This window comes from Neovison vison, chromosome 10 (assembly GCF_020171115.1).
Source record: "Neovison vison isolate M4711 chromosome 10, ASM_NN_V1, whole genome shotgun sequence".
NCBI lineage: Eukaryota > Metazoa > Chordata > Mammalia > Carnivora > Mustelidae > Neogale > Neogale vison.
Genome location: NC_058100.1, coordinates 65,679,170 through 65,696,186, shown reverse-complemented (window position 1 = coordinate 65,696,186; position 17,017 = coordinate 65,679,170). Strand labels below are relative to the sequence as shown.

General features: G+C 39.3%; 1 protein-coding gene across 3 annotated transcripts in view; it reads left to right on the top strand.

Annotated features, from left to right (window-relative positions):
• The first annotated feature begins 2,082 nt into the window (after positions 1–2,082).
• The window catches only part of LOC122918733 (complement receptor type 2-like), a 173,475-nt gene continuing 158,540 nt past the window's right edge, over positions 2,083–17,017 (top strand). For 2 of the 3 annotated variants that reach the window (XM_044267507.1, XM_044267506.1), the window contains exons 1-2: positions 2,083–2,210; positions 15,984–16,373. In XM_044267507.1, the coding sequence (XP_044123442.1) occupies positions 2,153–2,210; positions 15,984–16,373 (448 nt within the window). In that variant the 5' untranslated portion in view covers positions 2,083–2,152. Of the gene's footprint in view, positions 2,211–9,699; positions 9,880–11,170; positions 11,271–11,700; positions 11,787–12,354; positions 12,754–13,701; positions 13,879–13,960; positions 14,064–14,720; positions 14,807–15,983; positions 16,374–17,017 lie in introns of all 3 variants that reach the window. The other variant, XM_044267508.1, reaches the window with a different exon arrangement.

Below are 17,017 nucleotides of genomic sequence, written 5' to 3'. Positions count from 1 at the left end.
AATAAGTCCTACAGAGAAAGACAAATCCTATGTGATCTCACTTATATGTGAAATCTAAGAAAATTGACCTGTAGAAACAGAGAACAGACTAGTGATTGCCGGAGGTGGCAAAGGCAGGAAGTGCAGAAAATGGGTGAAGATGATCAAAAGGCACAAACTTCCTGTTAGAAGATAAATTCTGGGGATGTAATGTACAGCATAGTGACTATAGTTAACAATCCTGTATTGCGTATTAAAAAGTGTCTAAAAGAATAGATCTTAGAAGTTCTTATCATAAGAAAAAAATCATAACTATATAGGGGATAGGTAGTTAACCAGGGTAATCATTAGCAAATCATTATGTTATATACCTTAACTGTCAATTATATCTCAGTAAAACTGGGGAAAAAATAAAATGGGAAGAATAAAAATAAATATATCAGTTACTACTCTAAAAAATGTTAATTTCATCCAAAACACCCTTATAGAAAGATTCGGAATAGTGTTTGACTATAAATCTGAGCATCCTACAGCCCAGTCAAGTTGACACATAAAATTAACCATCACAGTATCCAATAGGATATTGTAAAAATAACATAGTGTGACTTCGGGGAATAGATTATTAAAGACATTGTGGCTTCTGCCTTTCTCTCTTTTTCTGGGAAACGCCAGCTGCCATGTCACCAGGAGACTCAAATAGTCTTATGATGAGGTCTACATTTGGGGGCTATGAGGGCTGCAGCCAATAGCCATGACTGAGCCCTCTTGGGTGGAGATCCTCCAGTCCCAATCTAGCCTTCAGATAACTGCACTTCCGGCTGATGTTTGAAATGCAACCTCAAGAAAGCCCAAGCCAGAACCCCCTAGCTAAGCTGCTCTTGAGTTTCTGACACACAGAAACTGTGTGAGATAATAAATACTTATTCTTGCTTTAAATCAATAAGTTTAGGGTAATTTGTTACTATGCAAGAGATAACTAATTTAAAAGTCATTCTATAAAAACACTTACTGCGTACTCTTCAAAAATGTCAAGGTCATGAAAAACATAAAAAAGACCAGGATCTTTTCCAGGTAAATGAGGAAGAAAAGACATAATAATCAAATGTAGTGTGTGATCCTTGAATGATCCTGGACCAGAAAAATGAAAGGGTGAGAGAGAGATTGCAATAATAAAAATTGAGATGATTCGAAATATGTGAATATAACCTGTCACTTAGATAATATTTCAATGTTTCCTGTTTTTGTTCATTGTACTGTAGTTATGCAAGAGAATGTCCTTGTTTTTAAGAAATGTACCAAGAATTTAGAGGAGTATCATGCCTCTATCTTACTTATCTCAGTCCCAAAGTAACAATTATGTAATTATAATTATATAATCATATATATGTATATGTGTATATATCTAGATCTCTCTATATATAGGTAATTACACCTATAGCTATCTGTCTCTGTCTATGTAAAGAGAGAGAGAATGATAAAAGAAATATAGTGAAATGTTAACATTGGGTAATCTGGATGATGGATATATGGGAATTCTTTGCACCATTCTCGAAATATTCTGTAGAAATTGCCTCAAAATAAAAAGGGCATAAGAGGAGATGTGGTGCTATTTATAAATTTCCTTTCTAAGTAAACTTTTTCTTTAAACGGAGGACTTGAAGCATTAGTAGCTTTTGAAATGAATTTATTGGATTCAAACCAGAATTTTGGAATGGCATGGCATAGCATAGAATAGAATAGAACAATAGGAGAGGGCATTATAGATTAGCAAGAGTGAGTACTATTTTGTGAAACTTGTTTAATTTCTCCAGGGAGACAAAAGTGGATGCAGGATATTGTTCGGTTTAAAAAAAAAAAAAAGTTGGAAAGCCATAGCGCTGAAGGCTAGAGCCAGAGCCAAAGACCGGGTCAGTCGCTCCGCCCCCCTGCCCCTGGCCCCTTCGCCCCCTCCCGCCCGCACCCCAGAGCCCGGGCGGGGCGGATTAACACGCGCTGGCGTCCGGCCCCAGGCACCTGCAGGTGTGCGCGCAAAGCTAGCACGTGGTGACAAACTCTATTTAAGGGCCCCGTGCCCTGGCTTTCAGCTGTCTCCTGCTTCAGCCCTCCTCTCCCGGAGCTGTCCGAGGCTCCAGTGTCTCGCAACGCATCCCGCCGCTGGGGCTCCCGCCGGGGCATGGGCGCTGCGGGCCTGCTCTGCGTTTTCCTGGCTGTCATCGCACCAGGGGTTCTCGGTGAGCTGGGAGGGGGGGTAGGGACACGTCTGGGGCAGGGACGGCCTCTCTGCGGTGGTGCAAAGCAGAGTGAATAAGCGAGAAGGTCCGATCAGTGCTGGATGCTTGACAGCCTTCCGCTCGCTTTGGGGGACCCCCAGGATCTCCTGGTCGCTCCTTCTGGGGTTGGGGCCACTCTCTCTGCTCTGCATGGGCTCTCTGCTCCCGGGACCAGCAGATGCTCATCGCTCTCTGCCTGAGGTCTGTAAGCGCTAACGCTGGCCAAGTAACCAGAACCTACCGGTGATGTGTGAAAGACCTCCCGCTGCCTTCCCCAGTAAGAATAATGTCTGGTTCCGACGCGGGGTTTTCATGGTTTCTGAACTTTGATGTGCTGCTGGTAAAGACATTCTAAATGAGAAACACCTGCAGCTATTGAGAAAAGTTGGTAATGTGAATCAAAACTACAGTCATCTTCGTATTACTTATTCCTTTAACGGTAAGGGCTCCAGAAGGTCTCATTCAACCTGCAGGTGTGCGCACAAAGCTAGCTTTATTAACACCCCACCCTACCCCCCAAGTGACTTAATTTTACAGAAATATAGTAGTTTGTTAAGATTAGAGTCTCTTGGCTACATGTGGATCTGACTTTCTCATTATCTCCAGGATACAGCGAATTCCTAGTTAAGGTCTCTGCAGACCTCAATAACTGGGTGACTTTTGGCAAGTCTTATAGCTCCCTGACCCTCAGTTTCTTCTTCTGTAAAATGAAGCTAGTGGTAAACTGCACTACCACCTTCCTGAGCAGCCTTGAATATGACATGAAATTAGGCAAATAAAAGTTGGGTGTTACTTGTGACTACTAAGTATCAGTACTAAGACTGGTAGAGACCCATTTCTCTCCAGCTGGCATTTAAGTATGATCATCCCAGCTTCTTAATTGTAGAGATACATTGGTTTGATTTCAATAGAAGCAAATTGTCTGCTCCCTGCATCCAAATTTCTCTTGATCCTATTAGTTGAACATTTCCCCAGACTAGTAACTTTCTCTCTCTCTCTCCTATGTGTTAACTTCCTTTGAAAAAGCATTATGTTCAGAACTTTCCCTAACCCATTTGCCTGGCACAGTTCCAGACCTGGATTCTCATCAGTATTCCGTTCCTACTGGATATTGTCAATTAAAAATCAGGTTCTTCACCAGCCCTGCCCAGTTCTTCATCCCCTCTCAGTACCGTGTGAGCTGCCCTCTGGTCACTGAACTCCAAGACACTTAACGATCAGGTCTACCTGTCAACTGCTCCAGCACATTAGCTGTCACATAGCTTCTGTCATTTGTCTTAGCATGCTTACGCCAATATTCTAATTGTAAGTATTATGATTACCTGTGTCACTCTTGATACCAGCCTTCAACTTGCCAATGGTGAAGACCAAAAGTCGAAAATATACTTTTTCATTATACTACTCCTTTCCTTCCTGCTGCCTGTGGGATTTAAAAAAAAGAAAAAAACTAAGTCTTCAGCCTTTCAAGCTTTTTGAAGTTGGATCCCATCTAAATATGCCCCCCCTCAACTCTCCACTGTTTCTAATCATGAATGCACTGTTCATCTTCTTGCCTGACTATCCCCCATGGTCCTTTGCTCATGCTTTGCCCACACACCACTCCTGACTATTGCTTCTACTATATACCCTCCCTAGACTATCCCTGGACTCTGGGCCAGTTCCTGATTTGAAGGATGCTTAACTAACTCTTGAAGTACCATTTACAAAATTTATTTATTTTTCTAGTTTTATTGAGGAACAATTGACATATTGCTGTGTAAGTTTAAGGTATATACCCGTGATGATTTCATTTACAGATATGGTGAAATGGTCACCCCAGGAGGTTTGGTTAACCTGCGTCATCTCATTTAGATGCAATAAAAGGAAAAGAAAAAATTCTCCTTGTAGTGAGAATCCTTCGAATCTATTCTCATATTTTCCCTCCATATCATACAGCAGTATTTGCTCTAGCCTTCATGGTGAACATCATCTCCTTGTGCTCATTTATCTTTTAACTAGAAATTTGTACCTTTTGATCACCTTCCTACAATTTGCCCTCCCACCATCACACCTCCAGCAGTCACAGACTGATCTCTTTCTTTATGAATTCAGTGTGGCTCTGGGTGTTCTGTTTGTTTGGTTGTTGTTTGTTTTTAGATACCACATATGGGTGAGATCGTACAGTATTTGTCTTTCTGTGTGACATATTTCACTTATCATAGTGCCTTCGAGGTGTATCCGTGTTGTCATTTTTAATAGCTGAATAATATTCTATTATACATATACATACCACAACTTCTTTATCCTTTCCTCCATTGATGAACACTAAGGTGGTTTCCATGTCCTGTAAATAATGCTGCAAAGAACATGTGGGTACAGATCTCTTTTTGAGTTAATGTTTTCATTTCCTTTCAATATATTCCCAGAGGTGGAATTGCTGGATTATGTGGTGGTTCTGTTTTTAATTTTTTGAGAAATTGAGATGCCTTTTAAAAAGCACCAAGTTCCAGGACGCCTGGGTGGCTCAGTTGGTTAAGCAGCTGCCTTCAGCTCGGGTCATGATCCCAGCGTCCTGGGATCAAGTCCCACATCGGGCTCCTTGTTCAGCAGGGAGCCTGCTTCTCCCTCTGCCTCTGCCTGCCATTCTGTCTGCTTGTGCTTGCTCTCTCGCCCTCTCTCTCTCTAATAAATAAATAAAATCTTTTTTTTTAAAAAAAAAAAGCACCAAGTTCCTGGATTCTGTCTCATGCGGCAGAGATTCCCTCCTTTGGGGTGTGGCCCGGGAAACTGAGTTTAACAAGTACTCTGGAAGATTCTGAAGCAACTGTCTATAGGGTACACCGCTATGAGCAAAGTCATATAGGAAGCAAATTTTCTTCTTAGAGAGTTTTCCCACTTTTCTCCTTTTGTTTATTTGCATAAACCAATTCTAATTTCCCGCATTCTTAAATTTCACTCTTGGCCTAGACTGATGTCATCCTACCCTAAGGAAACAAAATCATTAAATAGGAATTCCCTTATCTACCTTTATCTGAGATCAGATCCTCTGTCTCCCCTGCTTAAAATCTGCCAACAGCTTCCCATCACATTAGAACAAAATCCATGCTCTTTAACCTTGACTATAGGTCTCTGTCTCTCTCTGAAATGTTCTGTTCTCTCCCCTTACTCCCTCTGCTCCAGCCACACTGGTCTTCTTGCTGTTCATATTTGTTTAGACTACGGTTTCCGTTTATTGAAGTGCACTTCCTACATACCGTCTCTTGCCTGTCTCCTTAACATTCAGGTCTCACCTCCCCTGCCCACCCTTCTCTGATTCATCGGATGTAGTCTGAACCTTGGTCACACTCTATCACACAACCGTGTTCTATTTTCCACAGAGAACCTGTCATCATATGAGACCTTCTTGTTCATTTTTTTTACTTTGTTGTTTGTTCTCTCATTGGAATACAAGTTCATGAGAGCAAGGTCTTTATCTGACTTCTTGCCTGATGACTCCCTCAACACTAGCACATAATGAGGGGTTCTGTAACAATGGAAAAAAATATATTTCCTCCCAACAACTGTCAACTCCTCCTTCTGAATTATGGTTGCATTCCATCCTGTCTTGCCTGTACAAAAACTTGACTTCGGCAAATATCTCATCTTCTGTCACCTATTTGTACCTCTCTCTTGGATCATCCCTACCAGCAGTTAAATATGCTCCAGTGTATGCTTTATGGGACCAGGTCAGGGGACTTCTCATGACCCCTTCTCTTCCTTCTCATCCCTCTTCTCAAAACTTCTCATCCACTGCTTGCTCACATTTCTTTATCTCCTTTATCCACCTCAGACAGGCTTCTGTCCCCCACATTCTCCCAAAGTTACTATCAGCAAGGTTACTACTGGCCTGCATGCTGGCAAATCCAATGGTCATTTTTTTCTCCTTATCTTCTCAGTCTTTTGACAAAAGCTTATTACTTCCTTTCTCTTAACACCATTTTCATTCTCATCATCCAAAACAGGGCTTCCTGTTATTTGACTTCCACTCTCCTCTGTTTTTTTTTTTTTTTTCTCTCTGTAATTCTCTGATTACTCTTGGTCTCTTTTGCCCTATCTGAAATGTTGTAAGGTGTTGGCGCTCAGCCCTGGGCCTGTTCTCCGTTTCTCCATACCTTCTTCCTAAGAGATCTCATCCAATCTCATGGTTTTAAATATTGTTTATATATTGATGACTCATTTATTATCTGTAGTCTTGAACTCCCTACTGAGTGGAAAGTCTGTACATCCAACTGCCCTCATGCATGTCCATGTGGGGGCCCAATAAGTGTGTTAAATATACCAACTCTAACATGGAACCAGTTGTGCTCGCTTCGGCAGCACATATACTAACATGGAACCAGTTCTGCACACACCTTAACACACACACACACACACACACACACATACACAATGGTGCTTTCCCATCTTTAGGACATGGTATTACCATCAGTCATGTAGCTCAAGTCACCATAAGTAACTTAGAAGATGTTACTAAATCCTGCCATTTTCTTATCCCTCCCCCCAATACAACAAAAAGTTTCTACTTCTAAAGATTTTTTTAGTTATGTATTTGACAGACAGAGATCACAAGTAGGCAGAGAGGAAGGCAGGCAGAGAGAGAGGGGAAGCAGGCTCCCTGCTGAGCAGAGAACCCAATGCAGAGGTCTATCCCAGATGCAGAGCTCGATCCCTGGATGCTAGGATCATAACCTGAGCTGAAGGCAGAGGCTTTAACCCCTTGAGCCATCCAGGCATCCCAAGTTTTTGCTTCTAAAATGTATTCCAAACTCATCCACTTCTCACTGTCTGCTATTTGGTCCAAGCCTCGTTTTTATCTGAACTGTTATAATAGTCTCCAGATGTGCACTTTCTACTTCTAAAAAAAAAAAAAATCCAGAGCATTCTTCACTCACTTGCCAGACGATTCTTTTTAGAAGGTAAATCAGGCCATGTGACTTTTCCACTTAGACTTCTTGGTGTGGCCTAAGAAATCTTGGGGCACCTGGGTGGCTCAGTGGGTTAAAGCCTCTGCCTTCGGCTCAGGTCATGATCCCAGGGTCCTGGGATCGAGCCCCGCATCAGGCTCTCTGCTCAGCAGGGAGCCTGCTTCCTCCTCTCTCTGACTGCCTCTCTGCCTACTTGTAATCTCTGTCTGTCAAATAAATAAATAAAATCTAATATGATCCCTCCTGCTAGCTTTCTAACTTGTTCTCCCACCACTCCATTGGTATGATCACTACATTCCAGCCATACTTGCTTTCTGTCTATCCCTAAAGCATAGCAAACCCATCCCTGCTCTTAGGCTTCTGCCTAAAATGTTTTATTCAGTGCTGTACCTGATTGGCTGTCCTTCAGTCACAACTCAAATGTCTCCTCTTCATAGGCTTTCCTCAACCATAATGGCTGAAGTCCTATGTCTCCCTGCCCCCCACCCTTGGTGTATTACATTTTGACACATCACTCTGGTTATCTCCTTTACATAATATTTATTGGTATTTGTCTGTCCCTGTCTCCCACTCTAGGAATATAAATTCCATGAGGGTAGAAACATTGTTTCTAATGGTCACAGCATATTCCTATGTTTGGGACAGTACCTTGGTTAAAATGTGTAACTGTCTTTGAAAAAATGATCAAATAGCCAGGAAACCCAGTGGTAAGACATTTGATTATAATTCTCATTCTCAATCATAATTTTTCTCCTATCTGCTTTTTGACCTTTCAGTTTTATTTTTATTACCTTATATATTCTTTATTCATTTCAAATGGATTTCTGAGCCATTCCAAGTAAAGCCTCTTGAACCCCAAATAGAGTTAAGTACATCCTGGTTCTCCAGAAACTGCTTTACTTCATCAATTTTTAACATGGTTTGAAAAATGCTCATGTTAATGTCTTACCACTGTCTTCTATTTTAGACACAGTCAGGATCTACTCTAATTTTTCCTTTTGATTGTAGAATGATGTGAAGAGGGTGCAGTGACCCTTAACAAAAACTTTATTTCTTAATGGCTCATGGACTAACCTCCTTTTCTCTGATATGGAAGAGAACACGACTGTTGGAAATTCTTGTGACCTGGATTTTTGACAATTCATTACAAATAAAAACTATTGTCCCCCCAAAGAGAGAGTGTCAAATCTTATTGGGGATAAGATTTTCCCATTATTTATCATCCAGGAAGTATAATTCTCATCTTGTGTCTCCTCAGAAGATAACATTATGAAGTACCCTTCTGCTCTTGGGTCTCCATTTCATCTTGGTCCCCATCATTGTTACTCACCATTACAGATTTAAATTGGTCTTCCTGCTTGTGGAGAAGTACTTGGTATTGTCCTTATTCACATTATGTAATTATAGATTAAATCATTTAACTAAGATGAATTGGCACAAGTAATGCCAGGGTCATGAAACTGGTCTTCTTTGAGATCAGACCTTTACTTTCCCTTTAGTTTTGCTGTTCTGTACAGGTATGTACTTGGAGACATTTGCAGGGGTTAATGAAGAAAACCAAAGGACTTGAGGCGAGAAATAGAAGACCAGTGATACCTGGGTCCTAACAGTGATGGCTATTCTTAGGTCCTGTCCATGACTTCTCCAACAGAAGTGTCAGACCACAGGAAGACTGAGTCTGGATGCAACTTTGGGAGCTCTGTGTTTGCAGTTGTTCATTTAGTTCATGTTTATTCTTTGACTTTCACCTGTACCTGTCTCAAACTTGTTTGAAAAAGAGATTTATAAATTTGCTATTCAAAGGTCCCTTTGCCCAGAAAAATGACTTTTCCAGGTACATCCTCAAATATATGGGTGTTACAGTTTCTTACTCATCTCCTAGTATAATATGATTCATTAATAGTAATAATAATATTATTAATCATAGGGAACTGTCTCAAATTGACTAGTTCCTTTTATCTAGTACCCATCAGAAATATTTACTATGCTCTCTTAGGGGAACATATGATTCTACGAGATTAATGGAATAAAATAATGAAGAATAATGAAAATATTTTCATCTTGCTAGGACCAATAGATTTAATGATTAACAGAGTAATGTGAATTCATTAAAATAACTTTAGAGGATCATACATGTGCTGTGCTTAGGGGTCTCTAAGGTACTAGTTCCCTGGGCTATCCCAGGAAGGTTTTTATTTAGAAGGCTTTAGATTTTTGTAATGAACCTGTAAGAAGACGAAAAAACTCCAGAATCTTTATGGAATTTTATAAAAAAGTATTTTCTCTAGTTCTTCCTCTAAGTCTGTCCTAAAAAGTCTTGGAACTTCTGAACTTCTACCTCTGTATATGCACCCATACTGCAAGATCCGTTGTTTGCCCCAGAAAATACTGCTGCATTTTAGGTTTACTTTCTAAAGATCAAAGTTGTCAGGGTAATGACAAAACAGAAGCAGAGTAGAAGTTTCAGTCTCTCCTCGTTTTGATATTCCTGTGGTCTTTGTCTCTAGGTCAGTGTAAGCCCTTGCCAAGGTATCATTTTGCTAAGCCTAAAGTTAAGAGTGATCAGTCTGAGTTTGCTGTTGGGACGTCTTGGGAATATGAATGTCTTCCTGGGTATATCAAGAGGTCATTCTTTATCATCTGCCTAAAGACCTCCAAGTGGTCAGATGCTCAGGATTTCTGTAAACGTGAGTAATCTGTAAAAAAGGCATCTTTGGGTTTATCCGCGTATCTCTATGAGCTAATTTATCATGTTCAAGATAAAAGACCATCAAATTAGCAAATCATCTTAAATTAAGGGGGCTCCTGGGTTCTCCATGTTTCTTTTATTCATAAGAACTTTGGTTAATACTTTAAGATCCATAAATTCATTCTATGGTCTCTATACTGTGTGAGAGTAAGATTAAAAGTTAGTATACAAAGAACACTGGTGTCATTTCATTCTTATCCATGCAATTCAAGAAATATTTTTCAGTAACTGCTATGTGTTAAGCATTAGGCTATGTGATAGGGATGGGGATATACAAAAATTAGTTAGTCTCTGCCTTTGAGGAACTCCTATACCTGCTGTGAAGACTGGCTTTTAAATAAATGCTGTATCTGATGTAATTTCTTTTATTTGTAGAGATAAAGTTCTATGAGACCATAGAGAAGTAAATAACAAAGGCCATCTTGGAGAATTAGGGAAATCTAGGCATTATGGGTGGAGGAGACCGCATATTCAAAAGCATAGAAGTACAAAAGAACAGGGAATCTTTGGAAAAAATAGTAATTCGGTGTGGTTGGAGTATAAGTTGCGTGGTGGGGAATAGCAGTTAATTAAGTGGACTGATGCTTATTTGTAATGAGCCATGCATTTTTTCTTCTGATAAATAATGGTTAAGTCACTGCAAATTTTTAAATGCAGGAAGAGGCATGGCCACGTTTGTGCTTCTGAAATATATTATGTGCAGTGGTATAGAAGATGTACTAGACCAACTGAGACCAAAGTTAGAAAGGTAAATTTGGTTAGTTAATGATCCAATTAGAGATTTCAGCAATGACTAAATAGTTGGTTTGGAGAGAGACTTCTGGAATCTAGTCACTAAAATTTGGTTACCACTTGAATGAAGAGCAGTGGGGAGAGGATTAGTTATAAAAAGAAAGTGATGACAATGAGGTTTTTTTAAGCCACAGACTTGGTAAATGATGCCATCAACTGACAGACTATAAAAAGGGGAAATAGAGATTGTAAATTATGATCGACCCTAATAATGTTGGCATCCATGCTCAGAAATATAGAGTGTATGCTTTAAACAAATAGTGTTCTGAAGTTGATTGATCCTTTGGAAGATAGAAGTTTTGTAAATGTCAAAATTGGTTTTGATTAAGTGTAAGTAGGATAGTTGGCAAGTCCAATCAAGTTGGTTTTAATATAAAACACAGAACATCCCCCAAATTCCAGCCCCAAATTCTGTTTTGTTTTGTTCTCCATTATAGGTAAATCATGTACAAGTCCTGGAGAACTCCCCCATGGCTCTGTCCTCATACCCACGGGTGTCATGCTTGGGTCAACAATTACATTTTCTTGTGATCAAGGGTGAGTTGGCAGGAGACGTCTCCAGAATACATGAGTATTAGAACAGTGGTTTCAACAAGAAACTGTCAGTTCTTCAAAAGAAATCCAAGTAATTGCCACCTACCCTTAAAAATAGATAAGCAAAAACAGAATCACCATCCTGATCTGATCTAGAGATAACTCTTTAAGATTATCCACTTCTATAGATGAGAAAGAAATTTGGGCTATTCTTCTGATTTTAAGTCTCCAACCTTCCTGACCAGGAGCCAAATTTCATTTGGCTTTAGATTATTGAACATTTTGTATGAGTCCTTACTTGTCATACATGATATTCTATCTTTTACTTGTCATATATGATATTCTATCCTTTGCCATTTCAGTAGAAAAAGAACTAAGCTTTCCTAAAATATCCATCTCGCTGGGAGGTTATCACTCATCTCTTTGTCTTTAGATATCGACTTTTTGGTGTTTCATCTGCTACATGTATTATCTCAGACAATACTGTAACCTGGGATAACGACATGCCTTTTTGTGAAAGTGAGTGAGATGATTCCTTCATTGCACCGTATGTACCTCCTCTTGTCCCCTTCTAGAAGGAAACTGGGCATCTACACATCGAAATGAGCACCCAGGAGAGTTATACTTGGTTTGGCTCATTCTGGGCACAGAGCTGTGGTTTCTACTGCATCTCCCAATCCCACCACACTTTCCTTTGACTACTGTTCTTTGATGATAAGTTATTTCATAGTGAATAAGTGCTTAAATCTAAAATATGTTATGAGATTACACACTGGCATCTTTATTCTATCCAAAATGTTTGGCCACCCTAGGTGTTTCCCACAACCGTTTTTCTGTACTTTGGGGTGAGGGGTGGGAGGAATGGTGATCGGATCATAGTTTCTTGACTTTTCATCAGGCCAGTCCGTGAATCTTTCTACCTTCATACTTCCTATTCAGAATCATCTTTAAGATGAGGATACGGAATTTCAATAATCTGGGTTAATTGTTGGCTGAGTTGAAGTGTGGTTTGCAAGAGTGAAGACAAAATTCCCAGAAGGTATAACCTTTAAATGCCTTCTCTTTTTTCCCACCTGCCCCTCAAAAGCTATTCCTTGTGGGCCACCCCCAGCCATCTCCAATGGGGACTTTTACAGCAGCAGTAGAGAGGACTTTTTCTATGGAATGGTGGTGACTTATAAGTGCCACACTGGACCAAATGGAAAAAAGCTGTTTGACCTTGTGGGTCAGAAGTCAATATATTGTACCAGCAAAGACAATCGAGTTGGCATCTGGAGTGGCCCTGCCCCTCAGTGTATTCTTCCAGTCAAATGCCCAATTCCAGAAGTTGAAAATGGAATTATGGAATCTGGATTTGGACGTTCATTTTCTTTAAATGATGCTGTGATGTTTAGGTGTAAGCCTGGCTTTACCATGAAAGGCAGCAACATAGCATGGTGCCAATCAAACAGCAAATGGAATCCTCCACTGCCAAAGTGCTTTAAGGGTGAGTTGTGTTGAAACTTTGAGGATCTAGAAACAAAAGGAAACTTTTAGAGAAATAGATGCATGGCACTTAATAGAAGATAAGGAGAAAGACAGTATAGGTAGTTGGGTCTGCTGTTTAAAGAATTTTAAACTAAACTGTGAAAGTAATAACTAAATTTTGAAGAAGTAGGAGATTTACTGTATTCTGGGACAGTACCAGATCTGCATTAATGTAGGGCAAATTAGAAGACGTTTGAAAGAAAGAAAGAAAGAGCGAACCAATGAAGAGAGTTTTTTTTTCCCCAAAATGTATATTTGATTCAGTTTTATTTAAACAAGAATAAAATAACTCTCAATTCTATTGGAAATTGGCTGATGTCAGAATGTGATTAAAAATATTGTAGACCTTATACATTCTCATATTGAAAAATGTGGCCTTTATAGAATAAGGCTAGAATTAAGACTGGGTCATTTCCCCATTCTCCCTCTCTATCCTACTCTTATTAAGAAATGTCTGACTTACTAAAAACCTGGCATCATTGGGAGGCCCTCCCACAAGACTCAAGAAATGTTATCAACCTAGTTTGGGGGCAGCAGGAAGAAAGAGGTACATTTTGATGGTGAAAATTTATTACAATATTTAGGTTCCCTTGGCTACAATATGAATGAGAGAATATCCAAGACCTTTTTTAGTTAAATGGAATGGAAATTGATGAGTGGGTGTCATGTTCCCCAGCCTAGATCAAGATAGGGAAAGCAGAGAGTTTCATGGTTCATCATATCTAAAAAAGTAACACATTAGTCCCATTTTACCTCCACCCCAGCCAAAGGAATCTCTGCCCTACACTTAGAAGGGTTGACATAACCACCTTCATCCCACCTCTGCCTACCTCAACTTGGCTTATGTTGTAGAAGAGAAAGTTCTTATTTCAGAAATAAAATACCTCTGGTCCTGTTCTCTTCTCAGGGTGTCTACCACCTCCACATACCAACCATGGTAGTTATAACATCTTGGATAAGGAATTCTTTCCAATTGGACAGGAAGTATCCTACAGCTGTGACCCTGGCTATACCCTCATTGGAACTAACCCTATCCAGTGTACATCCTTGGGAGCCTGGAGCTATGCAGCCCCTGAATGTGAAGGTGCCTAAAACTTTATTCCATCTTAAGGAAACTCAACTGTTTCCTGACTCCTCATGTGCCAGCCTTGTCTCTTTTTTCCTAGCAAAATCATGCAATGCCATTCCAAACCAACTTCTCAATGGCCATGTGGTGACTCCTCCTAATCTCCAGCTTGGGGCAGTGGTTTCATTTGTTTGTGATAAGGGGTGAGTGTGAGGGGAGAGGGCCTGAACTGAGACCTATGACTCATAGCTAAGCATTGCAAACAATGATCTTTAAAGATAGCTAATTTTTTTTTCTCTTTATGACTTTTCCTCTTATTTTCTTTACCTTGTATGGCTAATAATTCTAATATTAAGCAAATGTTATTGATTTTTGTCCAACTGTATGTATTGTTATGGTCAGAGAGAGCTGGGAATTGTCCTTTCATCATATGAAAAAGCAAAATTTGGGGTCAAAAATTAAGGCTCCTATTATGAAGAAAAATGAGGGTTCAGTAAGAGGAGGTACTTTGTGGTGTATCTTAGGTAACAAGGTCTTTGATGTTTTTGTCAGTAGGAACTGAGGTTTTTTTCTTTTTAAATGGTCAAGAGTATTTTAACATTTAGATACCAAAGAGAAAAGGGAGAAATCAAAAAGATAATATTATCATTAGGATTTTTGTTTGTTTGTTTCTTTTAACTTGGTCTGAAGTCATGACATAGCTGAGCTGATTCACAATCTTTGACTTTTTCCTTAAGCCAGAGATGATTCAAAAAAACAATAGAGGCCATTAATACTGCACACTTGAGAGAAGTGATTAATTCCATGCAGCTGAAAATTTATTTGTTCTGGTGATGATTTGCTACCCCTTATTATTTAAGGTACCGATTAAGTGGCCAGTCTTCTAGTCAGTGTGTCTCAGAAGGAATGAGAGTATTCTGGAATAATACGTTTCCTGTCTGTGAACGTGAGTAGAAAACAAAAATAATAAAGTACAGATCTTGTCCTCTGATTTTTGGTGTATTCCCATGCATAACATCTTATACATATGTGTACTTTGAATAGATGTATGCCAGTCTTCTGTATGATCTAGGATGCAGACCAAAACTCAATTCATTGAATTGACTATATATTGTATCAAGTATTCTATATATATAAAGATAAATGCTCTCAACATTCTCCCTACTGAAACTGAGTAGCACTGAGGTGCTGAAATGGTTTGGCTGTGTCTTCTTATGCCAGTTCCTCCACTGAGGAGCAACTCGTGGAGCTCGCTGGAAATCAACCAGATGTTCTGGATGTTGAAAGTTTTCCCTTTATTCTGAGACTCATTCAGGAAAGATGTGCATACATCAACACAGCTGTAGCAATATCCTTCATGTGTATTAGGACAAGTAAATAAAGGCTATGATGTCATTATCCAAAACCTCTGATCACTTCTTGTGGGCTTTTTCAAAGGGGTCCAACATCAAAGGGTAACAAAGGATCAGTAGAGAGGCTGCAGAATCTTCAGTAGTAAGACAAAATGCATTCTCACCACGTGTAGCCCCAGCTGTATGTTTGAAACAGGCATCGGATGGTTAGCATGTTCCAGTTATCATTCTTGTAATTTTCAGGTACTTTTATCTCACTGGATTTTTCTTGTAACCTTATGAACTAGCTTGGATTATACTATAGACAAAGAAATTGAGGCTTGGAGAGGGTAAGACTTGCCTAGTCACACAGCTATTAAATGACAGTGGGGATTTAAAACTAAGTCTATTAAAACCAAATTTCATTAGTGTATGGTGTTTCCCCACATGTGATTAACATATTATTAAGATTCTTCTTATGTGCTCTTTGCCTTTTGTTTCACTATAAAAATTGATGAGACTCTAAACTATTGGATAAATTCTGTTTCATTGTTACTGTTGGTCAGCATGGTATTTATAGACCAGTTGATTTGTTTGCTGCAGATGGGAGAGAGAGGTAAGATCCTGAGAGGCTGGGGATAAGGACAGACTATGAGTAAGAAATAAATCATACAAATTTCTAAGTCTGTTTCTGAAAAAGTGACAGGACCTATTTTTGGACCTTTCATCTAAATTTAAATCTTTTCATTGTCAGAATTAGTATGACTACATATTGCCTTGTTTACTTTTCAGGGATTTCTTGTGGCCCTCCTCCTCCTATCAAAAATGGTCGGAATAGTTATTCTTCTGGTCCCATATATCTTAACACTGTGGTAAGGTACTCTTGTGTAGGTAACTTCCGCCTCATTGGAGAAAGAAGCCTTTTTTGTATAAGTAAAGACCAAGTGAAAGGAATCTGGGATAAAGCTGCTCCTGTATGTGAATTGTATAATAGAAATTCTTTCTGCTCTGAGCCGATAGTACCAGGAGGATACAGAGATAAAAAATCTAGACCACCATACAGACATGGTGATTCTGTGACATTTACCTGTAATACCAACTTCACCATGAAAGGAAATAAATCTGTTTGGTGCCAAGCAAATAAAACCTGGGGGCCAACACCACTACCCACCTGTGAGAGTGGTAAGTAAAAACAAAACATAAAGCTAAGTGAGGAGGCTGGAACCTTGCATTTCTTTGCAGATCAAGTTTTTGTTTTGAAGGAAGAACAATGTAGATATGTGAATGGTAGGAGTGGAAAGGAGGGAAAAGGTGAAAATTATGGTTTCTTGTTTTTACTTAGTCCTAGAAGGATGTAAATGTTCATCGAACAAACATCAGTAGAATAAAAAATAATGGGAAAATGTGATTGAACATACCTGATAATTGAATGGAATAAGTCTCACAAGGTTGGGGGTCGGAGTTGTTTGGGATGTGGCAATCAGATGGTTTTAAATTATATATCTGGGTTACTGCTAAATTGAGAAGAAATGTGGGATCTAATAGCAAAATACACCCAATGGATTTAAAGCTCATCTTTGAAGAGTTGTTGGGCTATCCTGGCAGAAACAATGCCCTGTTATCTGCAGCCTCTTTGAATATTTTGTAAGGTGGTTCACTATTGTCCAAGTCACCTAGGAAGTCCTAGCATTTCAGGTCAATTAACATTGAAAATAGGAGACACTCATTTTCATTTTCCCAAAAGAAAACCATTTTCTTATCATTTGGTTTGGTTTATGTTGTTGTTGAAACCTAAAACTGAATTTCAATTATTCAATTACAGGGAC